Here is an 11834-nt window from a genome sequence, read left to right as displayed (position 1 = left end):
ATGGGTTTGAATATAAGACGGTTTATTATCGAGAGTAGCAGAAGTCAGGGGTGTCTTTTTCACCTTGGATTATACTGTAGTCTTGTCAACGAGATTTTTAATGGCATTTTTATTAATTCTGCAATTACCCTTTCAGTCTCTTTCATGTGACCATCCACAGTATTGCCAATTACACTATCAAAATGTTTTTTACTGCCCTAAATTTATGTACAGATGACTACACAAGTATAGCCTCAAACGTTTAATACATGCACCAGACTGTGGCAATGCTAATGGGAAATGAATGTTGTGCGTGAAAGACTGCCTCTGCTATTCCTGGAACTCCAGTAGTGACATGCCTCGAGTGGCTGAAAGGAATGCTGAAGGAATGTGAAAGCTCCATGTTGTGGCATGACAGCACGCCAGACTTTAAAACATGTACAGGAGGAACAACCTGGAAACTTCCTAACAGACCACACTTCTATACAAAAGTGCTTGGTTTGGGATCCTCCAAAATTATGAACGTGAGTGCTGCTGCTGTGTGTTCTTAAAAAACAATAATAATAACAGAAGTGCACAAAAATCCCATAAATTGATCAAGAACTTTACTTCAAAAGTTTTAAGTTTAATACAAAATGTAAAAATCCAGCTAAATCAGGCCATTAGGTTAACAAAGACTTATTTTCCAGAATTTGATTTCTTGCCACTTTCATGTATTGAACAGTTTACATATGCCAGTGGACACACACCCCGTATTGCAATTTAACCGCCAGCCTTCAGTTTGTAGCCAATGTACAAATCTAAGAGAGGTGAAATGGAGGAGGCTCATAAATATGGTCAATAGCCTTTAGTTTGTTTTGCCTTGTTTTGAGTGGTCCTGCTTTAATGCTAAGGCATGCACAACAAGATGTTCTAATCTGGTAAAAAGACAAACATGATGGTATAATATGAACAAAGATATTTGCATATATTTAACTTTCTATTTACACTGTCGGTATCTAATCATCTTTGTCCTTGGCTCCATGCTTGAGGATGCGTGTGAACTCCACATAGTTGAAGTTGCTCTTTTTGTCAATGGGAGCTTCTCTGAAGAGCTCGTCCACCTCGTCATCTGTGAATCGGTCACCCATGGTGGTCAGCAACTCTCTCAAATAGTCTTCGTGGATAGATCCTGAGAAATACAAAGATGGAAATTTGATATTAGCCAGCACATCACCCATATACACAGGGTAGGGCTTACTTTTAACATCACTATTATTTTTAGAAATGAGAACTGGACCACAGATTCCTTGAACTGCATTAGGCACAGGCCTAGTTATGAAAATAGAAGCAGAATTATTTACATTAAGCAGACACAGCTCTTACCCCGAGCAACTTACCCAGCTTACATTCTATTACATATAATCAGTTTATATAGCTAGCTATATATAATTCAGGTTAAGAACTTGCACTCAAGGGTGCAATAGCAGTACCCAATCTGGGAATTAAGCCTACCACCATATTATGCTGCACTGCTGCACTCTACTACTAGTTAAAACAGAAGAGTGGAGGGAAGATGGAGGGCAAAGGTTATCTTTAGCTCCTCACATGATCAACCCCTTCTGACATACCTATTCAAAGGAATGCAGACAAACACCATCTACATGTCTCAAAAAAGTGGTAGACCCTTGTAGGAAGATTGCATTTCTCATTCCACAAGAAACATTACAGCATACAATATAACCATATGAACAAATAAAACAGCCACTTTGGATTTTATTAAACACACCAAAACAAAATTGTCATCACATTTTGCTTTTTTACATAGATCTTAACTAAAAGTAGTCAGTGAACAATAAGAGATTGTTTTTAAAAAAATTTCCTCATTTCCTTCCATACTTAAAAACTATGCTTAAAAAAAAAAGTTGTGAGTTTTGTGCTCGTTTACTAAATTTAGCAATATAAAGATTCATGTTTGTGTAATTTCACAAGCATACTTTTGAAACTTTGTTGGAAAACAATTTTTAGCCAAATTGCCTGACTAACAGGGTGATCATTTCAATAAATTCAAATTTTATTTAATTGCTAATGTGGCAGCTCTCGTGTTCTTCACATGCAATAATTAAAATTTAAAAAAATGAAGGCAAGTAAAGAACAAAGGTTACAATTATCCAACAAAAAAGGTAACATTACAGACAAGTCTTACCTGTTCCCTCCTCATCAAAGCAAGCAAAGGCGTTTCTGATGACATCCTCTGGATCTGTGCCATTGAGTTTCTCTCCAAACATGGTGAGGAACATAGTGAAGTTAATGGGACCAGGGGCCTCAGTCATCATGGCTTCCAGGTAATCCTCTGGGGGGTTTTTCCCTGAGAATCACATAGGTAGAAGTTTCACAAGTCTATATTTACACATTAGCACAAAAAAACAAGTTCTAGATTCTTCACTTACATCCATGGAAAACATTCACACATGCATTTTATTGTTTTCTGTATTAGTGACAAAAAAGTAAAGGTCATAAATGGCTTTTGTTCACTACTTTTAAATGTTGACGATTACCTGGTTTCACTTGAAATAAAAGCAGTGTCTCACATTTAAACAATTCTCTTTGTTGTTTGTTATTGTGTTTTAGTCATTTTCCCTGCTACACAGAGCACACTTATGAAAAAGACATCGGTCTCAAGTGTATCCCCTGTATAAATAAACGAATGACGACTTCAAACACTATCATGTCTCCGCAAATAACACTAGCTATCTTTATCAGCATGACACTGAAAATAGTCACTAGCATTGCCGCCTCACCAGAAGAATTCGAAGTATGTTACAAAGAATGCAGGCCTAAAGAACAGGGCAATGTCTTCAAGTGACATCAGTAATAAAAGCCCTACCTAGGTGCCACGCCTTTACAGAGCATGTGTGCTAGCAGCTAACGTCAGTTTACATAACACCGTCAACCCTGTCTGCAGGCTGGGCCGTGCTCTCTGGGCAGAGAACAGCCATTAGAGTCCTCCCAGCCATGACCTAGCGAGAATCTGAAGAGTCCCACCCAGCTGCCTCAGGCTGCGGCAGACCAGCCAAGCCCAGACTTGCTCATAACAGCATGTTTCTGCTCTCAAACTGGGCCACAGCACTCCACTAAAACCCTTCACACGCTGCATACAGCACAGCATGGAAACCTGCTGCACCCTCACAGTTATGTGCTACGTGGGCTCTAGCATGATTATAGTGATTAAGTCATAGCTCCGCTCCTCTATTTGGCTAAATGGAACCACAAAACATGGCAACATGGCCATACAGCACGGAGTCATCAATCTGAAGGCATCGGATGAAATATGGATCTGGAGACGCCATATTTTCATTCCAACCCAGGTAATATTATCACCGAAAACCTCATTTGGAAGTCTCCCCGGGCAGATAATTAACAAGCCACTGAAACAAGCTCAATTCCCATCCCGGGGGCTGAAGATTGCCTTGCGTTTGCTCCACTTTGTGTCCATGACCTACCCAGAGACGCCAGCATGTCGTGCAGGTCCTCTTTGTCGACGAAGCCATCCCGATTCTGGTCAATCATGTTGAACGCCTCCTTGAACTCCTGGATCTGAGACTGGTCAAACATGGCGAAGACATTGGACGTGGCGCGCTGTGGGCGCTTCTTGGTGGTCTTTTTCGCCCTTTTGCTCGACATTTTGACGGTTTTGCTTTTTTTTACCTGGGGAAGGGTGAGGGGGACAAATATTCAGAGAGGCACCCCAGGAACATAATATTACATTCATATGCAAGTTACAAGCCTCGTCATGAGCAAGAAGGTTTTGTTTAGCTGACAATACCTCTTTAAAAAGCACTATGCTAATGAAAATGAATTGCAACAACATGAGTGACATGAAGAACTTAACAGTAATAACAGTTTATGCTCAGTGGTGTAGATTTCTTAATTTAGTTGGAAGTCTCATTAAGGTGACGCTTGCTGACAAAAACAGGCGACTAAGGCCACTTTCTTCCCCGTGTTTCCAGTGTCTCAGCCAAAGCTGTGATGCATGATGACGATTTTCTTTTTTTAAACTGGCTGTCACAGCTGTCTGCTTTGACTCCTACTCTCCATCTCAAGAATATCGTGAAATCAAGATAGATGTCAACATCTCTTCCCTTCACCACAGACACCAGCCATAGCAGATAACCATATAAGTAACACATATCTAAACGGAGCTTTAGATTAGCTACTGCAAAACAGTGTATCAAAACAAGGTATGACACATAACCAGCTAACTATACCGTCCCATTTCCTAGGTTTCAAGGTCTGACAAAAAGGCAGCTGCCTTTTGATCTTTATTTTGAAAAGACTACACGTATGCAAATTTAGGCTACCCACTTTCTTTAATCTAAATAACGGAGATGGGTACGCCAGTATTTACAAAACTAACAACAATACCGTTTCATTGACTGGCAGTCATTCTAGGTGTTCTTCAGTCCAAACCCTACAGCTTTACAAACTACGAATTCTTCAGGAAAGACAGCTGTGGCAGAAGATAAGCTTACATAAGTAGACCAGATTCTGCAATGAATTAAAAATAGTATTTGACCAGCCAAGCTCAGATAGCCTTGGCAAGTGTAAGTCTAATAATGTGGCAATAATTCCCAAAAGACTTGTCACTCAGAGCACTATAAAAGGCAATCTTGATACGCTCAATGGGTTGATCTAGGCATTTCTTTCACTGGGTACAGGAAAACTACTGATATGAGAACAGTGGCCTTTTTCCAAGAGCAGACAGTCTAACAATAATTTAATCACTTAGAGAAAGGCATAGTGACATGAGACACACCTCCCTCCCAAAATGGATTCTGTGTGTAATAAATGAAAATGCAGACACAAAGGCCCACTGTGCACCACTGAGCTGTAGCATTTTGGCAACTATATATATATATATATATATATATATATATATATATTTAAACCTTGCCAGTCACCATTTGGCTCATCCCTCACAATTATTTTAAAATGATGTTTGTTTTAGGGCTTCAGGTAGTTTCTACAACAAAATCTTTCGTCAACTATTTATTAGCTATTCGTTATCAATTATTACTGTTGATGAAGGCAGGACTAATAAGTAGGCTAAAGTTGAGGGTGACAGTTGCACACTATATAACATAACTGCTACACTCAAGAGTATAGCGTACATAGGCGAATTTGTCAGACAAAAACAATCACGGCGACTGAAAAATAATAAAACATCTTATGCGATCATTTTCCGAAAACCCGTGCTCCCGAGGTGATTCTCCAATACAGATTCACAATCGAATCTATACAATTCTTATCTAGTAAGAAATGAACCAGAAACAACATATATGTAACGCATAAAACATAATACAAAACAGAACGACCGACTTCTAGTAATCTTTTGATAGAAATGGCATTACGTTAGCAAGACAGTTATGTGGATGCGCTAAGTGAAGGGTTATAAATATTTAAACTTTCCTTAGAAAACAATTAATAAATTACAATAATGGCTACAACAGGGTTTACAAAATAATAAGCTATGCGCGTCCGTGTATGCATGCATGTATTGACTTGCTAGAAGGGAAACGGCAGCTCCTCAGTTGCCTCCAGCAAACATTAAAACAATATTTAAATGGATGTGACCCCCGCCTATCAATAAGTACAGTCATTATTGCAGCAGTGAACCTATTAACATCCGCCGATTTATACCGTTTGTACTGACTGACTAAATGGTTGTTAGCTACATAGTTACGGATAGCTACAAACAAGAGCATAGATTACATCGGGTTAAAATGTACAGTCCCAGACATGCAGTCACATGTCACAATATAACTATAACCAACTCAATATCGTGCGTAACACGACAGTGGTTCTCTCACGCATCTACGTTACCTAACGTTAGCTCACACACAAGCAATATCGACTCCAGAAAACTCATGACACAGACAACGTCGCAAGATACCAAACCTTTACTATATATCTTGGGTAACCCGATCACATCACTCACAGCTATCAAACATGTTAAACCAGTGACTTATTACCTATCATCATTACATGTCTAGCAAGTTAAATAGGTCGCTTCGCAATATGAACCTATGTAAGCAAACGTCAGCTCAACAATTTAGCTACCTAGCTAGGCCAATAAATGCTACGAACAAGCTAACTAGCTAGTTTCGAACATATCAGCTACGAACATAAATTAGCTACCTACGTTAGCTAACCAACATCGACTTCAAAACTAAGCAGCTAATGTTAAGAATTATCTTGGTAAAAAAATAAAACCAACATTAATCATTCTGTAGACCAGAGTGCGTCTGCTTTCTTTATCGTTCCTCACCTGGGCCTTAGTGCATGGCTAGCTAACGTTAGCTAACTATTAACCAAGCTGCGCGCCATATGAACTTTTAGAAGCTTTTCAACCTTCGCATGAAACTGTGCAACATATGGCATTCTCACACGGTAACAGTGTGTTAATCAGCTTGATCTAAAGACGAACGAAAGTCATAGTTAAAAGATCAATTGTACCTGAGGCCCCAACAGACGACAAACCCAAAGCAGCACAGACCTTCTTTGACGATTCACCACCGCCCAAACTTCCTGATAATCAGAGCGGTTCCGTACAGGAAGCCTGGACTATACCATCTTCAATATACTGGGGGCTCATAAAAATAATATGAATTCGTTTCCAAACAAATTCTACATTATGCTTACGCATACTTTATTTTCTGGCAGTATACACTTTCTTATTTTCTTTTTATAAATTCACGTCATGTAATTAAACACATGTTTGTTAAAAAAAATATATTATTCTTAAAAAAGACCACACCTCATAAATTCCAATTAGTTTAACCCTGCATTTCCAAACTTGCCCACGTTTACGTACTGTGAAAAATGCCCTTATAGGGAAGTAATACTCTTTCTTCCTGTTTTAATGGAGGACTGACTACAGTACATATGCAGCGGTGTAACATCCTCAATTTATCCTCAATTTATATTGAGACCATAACATGTATTTCTTAATGTAATTATTTCCGTTTAATTTTATTTTATTTTATTTTTTAATTTGGCAGACGCTTTTATTCAAAGCGACGTACAAAAAGATTAATGTCACAATTATTTTTGTTGAAGGAAAGCTATGCTATTCGTATGTCCCTCTAAAATGTGTGTTGTTTCAGTAGATTTTAATGTAGGTTCTAATGGATAGCTAGTATGTGGTGTTTGTTTGGAAATATTTGTTATATGTGGCCATAAAACACAACATAGACATACTACACCATTGCCACTGAGGAAAGTGAATAAATACGTTTATAATTAGACTATGAAGGAAGAGGTCTATGGCAATCCCCAATGATGCATCATTAAGAACAGTTGGTACCCTCTGCAAAGAAAGGGAGACAGTACACTGAAAATCCGAATCAACTGGCCTGTGCGGAATACATGACTCACCAACTAAAATGGGTGGCAGAAATACCTCTATGATTTATCAGTGCTTCAGATGCACCGATGAAAACAAGAGGTTGTCCTTTCTGTACCATATGATGAATGCAACACATTTATTCTGGGCAAGTGAATCAGCTGGTCAGTTTGGCTAATTTAAAGGCTCTTTTATTTATTAAATAATATTACTAAGGTCCCATTATCCCAATATTTTTTCCAGATAATGTAACAGTCTAAGAATGACAAAACGTTGTGTCACTGCCTTTTCATTTTATTGCTGTAGCCATAGTTATTGTGTCAATTCCTCATTTGTTATCTATTTAACTATTTAACATTTCTGTTTTGGAAACCTGCTTAAAAAAGGAAATATTTATGGAAAGCTCCTTATGCACTAATAATAATACTACTATTACTATTACTACTATTACTACTACTGATAGTAATAATAATAATAATAATAATAATAATGCTTATTCTTACAAGACCATTCTGATACATTAAATATAGAAATTAAACAGTATCAACAATAATAAAGGTATAAAACAGCAATTTATACAGTTAATCTGTTGAACATCTCTGTACTGCCGCTTTAGGATTGACATTGTGTCTATATTTTCTTAGATTTCTCACATTTTTATTAAATTATGATGTGACAGCAGTTTATTTAAAAGTTTGGATTAATCTATTACATTCATAGCATTGTATTCAAAAGCAGCTAAATCATAGGTTAAGGGACTATGCCAGAGGACAGAGAACACACAGTCCCACAATTCATAGGGATTAAGCTCTGCCCAAAACATAGCAGTAGTCTCCTCTCAGTGACAGGAAACATGAGAGGATGAGGATTTACAACAACAGAGGAAACCTAAACCGGACACAGTCAGAAACCATTTTAAATATGAGTGTAAAGCACGATATGTGAAGAATATTGAGTGCAGATGTTATTGTTTAGCTTAACCCAGTTGAGGTGGACTGTGTGTGTGTGTGTGTGGGGGGGGGGGGGGGGGGGGGTGTGTGTCTGAGTGTGTGTGAAGGTGTATGTGTATGTGTGTGTGAGGGGGGATGAGAGCCCACACAGTCAGCATAGAGGTAGTAGTGTGGAGCATAAGCAAAACTAATAAAATAGCTTGGAGATTGGGACAGGCACATTGCCACAGCTGCTGCCGTTGCTAACAGATAAGAGACAAAACTTCCAAGGAAAGTTTTTCCGTGTCTGATCCTGACCCAGAGTGAATTCTAGTAAAAAAAGAAGTAAACATAACTCAATCATTTATTGTCTTGTCCTGTTTAATCTTGGTTTCCCAGCCTCCCCCACACCTGGTAATATGCCGTAAATTAAAAAAAAAGAGAAAAAAAAACAGAAATAATGTTGCCTTTCTATTTTCAAATAAAACCTAGTCTCCACCGGAGGTCAGTAGAGACCACAAGTTTTTCAACATTGAAAAAGTTTGGAGCCATTTATGCCAAGTCAATATAAAATTGTCTGTGTCTAATGTCAGTGCACTAAAACAAGACAGAAAGGATGTGACTAACTAATCTCTTAAGTTCATCCTTTTTAAACTTATATTTTAAATAGCACATATATTAAATTAAGAATACATTAAATAGTATTGATTATTGTTACATTTTACAAAACTTCCAAATTTGGAAGACATTATGAGATATTCCCTAATTGTAATTCTCTTTTTTTTTTTTTTTTTTTGAGGACCAACCTCCAAAATCACTTTAAATGATGCAATTCAATGTTTCTCTCTTTTTCAGAGAAATGAGGGATGCCAAGGAAAGGGCTGCAATACTCTACTTGGCCAGTAGAGGGAAGCTAAGTGTCATTTTAAAGGGGAAGGTGTTTGAGAAGATCCTCAAATTTTCAATGGAGCCAAAACAAAATTTTCAATTAATAGTAAGGACTGCATTTTTAAAAAAGTCTACTGTCCCTGAAATGTCTGATCTAACCAAAAAAGCACAACAAAACATTAAAATGTTTTGCCCAATCTTGTCTTCGTCCGTCTTGTCTTCAAATGTTCATTGTGTGTTTTGGAGCACAATCCATGCATTTCATGAAATGTCCAGGGTTGCAACAAAAGGATGATATTCATCTTTCACTAAATACAGGTTTAGCATGTTCCTTCTGTATGTGTTTCAACATTCAGTATCAAAGCCTTTGAAACACCAGCTCAGTTATACTTATTTGGGTTCCTGTAAACATCAATATCATATATGGGCTGTCTCATACTTTGGTAGATGGCAGATGCCATCTCAATGCTAATTTCCTTGCTCTATACCCATATCCACATCTAAGTACCAGTTTACACATTTTACAGCCCTGAAGTGTGATGCACCAGTTTTGTTCTGCAGTGTCATGTAAGTGGTCGGACAACCCAGTCAGAAATGGTTTGTAAATTGGTCGCGTATGTCTGGACTAGATTGCAAAAATAATTTGATTTAACTGTAGACATGCAATCTTTGGATTGTTCTTTCAGTATTCCACAAATCTAAAGCAAGGTGCGAAACCCCATGTCTCTATCCACAGTAAGCTGAAAGCTTGCTTGTAAATAAAGAGGTCTTTTAATAAGCGTAGACCTCTGCTGTCACTGCAAATGATGCAGAGCATACCTTCACATTTAATCAAGATCCACAAGGAGTATTGGCTTACAGGAGCCTCTCTGAGGAGGAAGAGGATAGATTTCCAGGGTGAGCCCTGTGTAGCCAGGCTGACGTGTTTGGTGTGATGGACGGAAAACAGATGGAACTGAAGCCTGGGCCCCAGCCCACCTGAGTCGCCAGCAAAGCCTTTTGTTCTGTGATAAGTATGTTTGGCATGGCAGATAAGTAGCATTTTCATATCGCTGTGCTTCATGGCTTGCTCCTGCTAATGCCCATCAGCTGAAAACTGTTCTCCCTTATCCACTATCACCTCATTAACTTGACAGCAAAATATTTACCTTTCATACAAAAACCAAATGTTTGAAGTGCACACATCAGTTCTCAGGTAATGAAATTTCATCTGGCCTTAGCTCAGAGCTTGAAAACTGTGTTGAGAGCTTGCAGTATGAGGGTCTTAATACCAATTTTGCTGTCTATTCTAACTCTGGAAAACACCGCTGGAGACATCACACTCATGGTGACAAGGAACTAAAGTACAGTAGAGTGGGGCTCATCCAGGTTTCTCATTAAGGTTAGGGCAATGCTTGGAGACCAGAGGTTGGTGGAAGGATGCTGTGAGGGTGCACGGGTCAACAGTAAATCCCATGGGAATACAGGCATAACAGACTGGCTATGGGGGGTGGGGGGCAAATGATGGCAGCAATTGTGTGGGTTAAAATAGAATCAAGTGGCATCCGTCCGTCCCTCTAATTTATTATGGGGCATGCTGGGATGAAGTCATTAGCCTTTCATGTTATCGCGTTCTCAGCCAGAGAGAGGTACTTGTGGTCACTGAAGTGGAACTGGTCACTTTCCGCGGAAATCTGAATTCAGAAGAGGGCTGATTGACAGACTGTTTGATAAGTGAAGATTATCCCAAGATTAAGGAAATCCCCAGACATTTTACACTAAACCCCATAACTAAGCTATTTTCTTTGATGTTCAGTCAAGCACAGAAAACAAAAGTGTCTTCATTTAAACACAATGATTCTAAGTTTACTTTTGTCATATTAGAAGTTATGCAGCATGTAACATTTAGAATGTCATATAATGCAGCATGAAGAGTTAAAGTTATTTTTAATAGAAAATGCGATTGCCATTGCAAAGCATTGTAAGTAGTAGCCTAATGCAGGCAAGAAAACATAATATTAAGGAAATAGGGCTCCTCTGCTTGAGAAAAAGCTTGAAATGTTGTGACCTTTTGATATTGCACCTACTGAGCAAAGCTAGAGCTAGCAAATCCTTCGTTCTCAAAATGGGAGCGTCAAACTACACAGTAAGGCTACCTCAAGTGGTAGCGGGTCTGTAACACCTGCACCCTTTGAGATACACTTGGAATGAGTTCCCCTTGCAGTCACAGTTAGCCGTTCGTTACAATTACGTTTAAGAGGACCCCATTTGTTTAAGTCTCGTGCCAGCAGACTAAAATTACATCAAAACTACCCGCACATTGCTTCCTACGTGACATACTGCTTCCCTCTATACAAGGAGGTATCTGTTGTATGTGATACAAGTAACAATATCGCTAAAGTTAGCTACTGGCAAAGCTGTAGGGCTAGGCCAACTCAGGATCTCTGGAATACCGCGTAGAGGCAACAGGTACTGAATTGATAGCCACCGGAATCACTGGACACGTAGCATAAGTTCAGCTAATTTCCATGGCTTTTTTCTGCGGTAGTTATCAGAGGAGCAGGCAGTAGCAACAAGTGAGTGAAAATCTAAATGCTATGATTAATAATGATAAATGTTGAATTTATTTATGGACTCTTTCAATTAACTTTATGAACAAATGAATGAATGAATGA

At 38.6% G+C, this 11834-nt stretch overlaps 1 protein-coding gene across 2 annotated transcripts; it reads right to left on the bottom strand.

Moving 5' to 3' along the window:
* Window positions 1–567: 567 nt before the first annotated feature.
* On the bottom strand, window positions 568–6565 carry myl12.1 (myosin, light chain 12, genome duplicate 1). Of its 2 annotated transcripts, none has more exons than XM_035413322.1 (4): window positions 6475–6565; window positions 3462–3666; window positions 2165–2326; window positions 568–1150 (listed from the first exon to the last, which is right to left on the bottom strand). In XM_035413322.1, the coding sequence occupies exons 2-4, from the start codon at window positions 3640–3642 to the stop codon at window positions 978–980; spliced, it is 516 nt and encodes a 171-aa protein (XP_035269213.1). In that variant the 5' UTR covers window positions 3643–3666; window positions 6475–6565; the 3' UTR covers window positions 568–977. The 2 variants fall into 2 exon arrangements, with proteins under 2 accessions (XP_035269213.1, XP_035269212.1); XM_035413321.1 differs by having other exon boundaries at window positions 817–1150; window positions 3462–3664; window positions 6472–6557.
* Between the last annotated feature and the right edge of the window lie 5269 nt (window positions 6566–11834).

The sequence above is a fragment of the Anguilla anguilla genome, chromosome 4, assembly GCF_013347855.1.
Source record: "Anguilla anguilla isolate fAngAng1 chromosome 4, fAngAng1.pri, whole genome shotgun sequence".
In the NCBI taxonomy this organism is placed as follows: domain Eukaryota; kingdom Metazoa; phylum Chordata; class Actinopteri; order Anguilliformes; family Anguillidae; genus Anguilla; species Anguilla anguilla.
The sequence above is the reverse complement of the archived record's forward strand: the minus strand, read 5'-3'. Positions and strand labels throughout refer to the sequence as shown.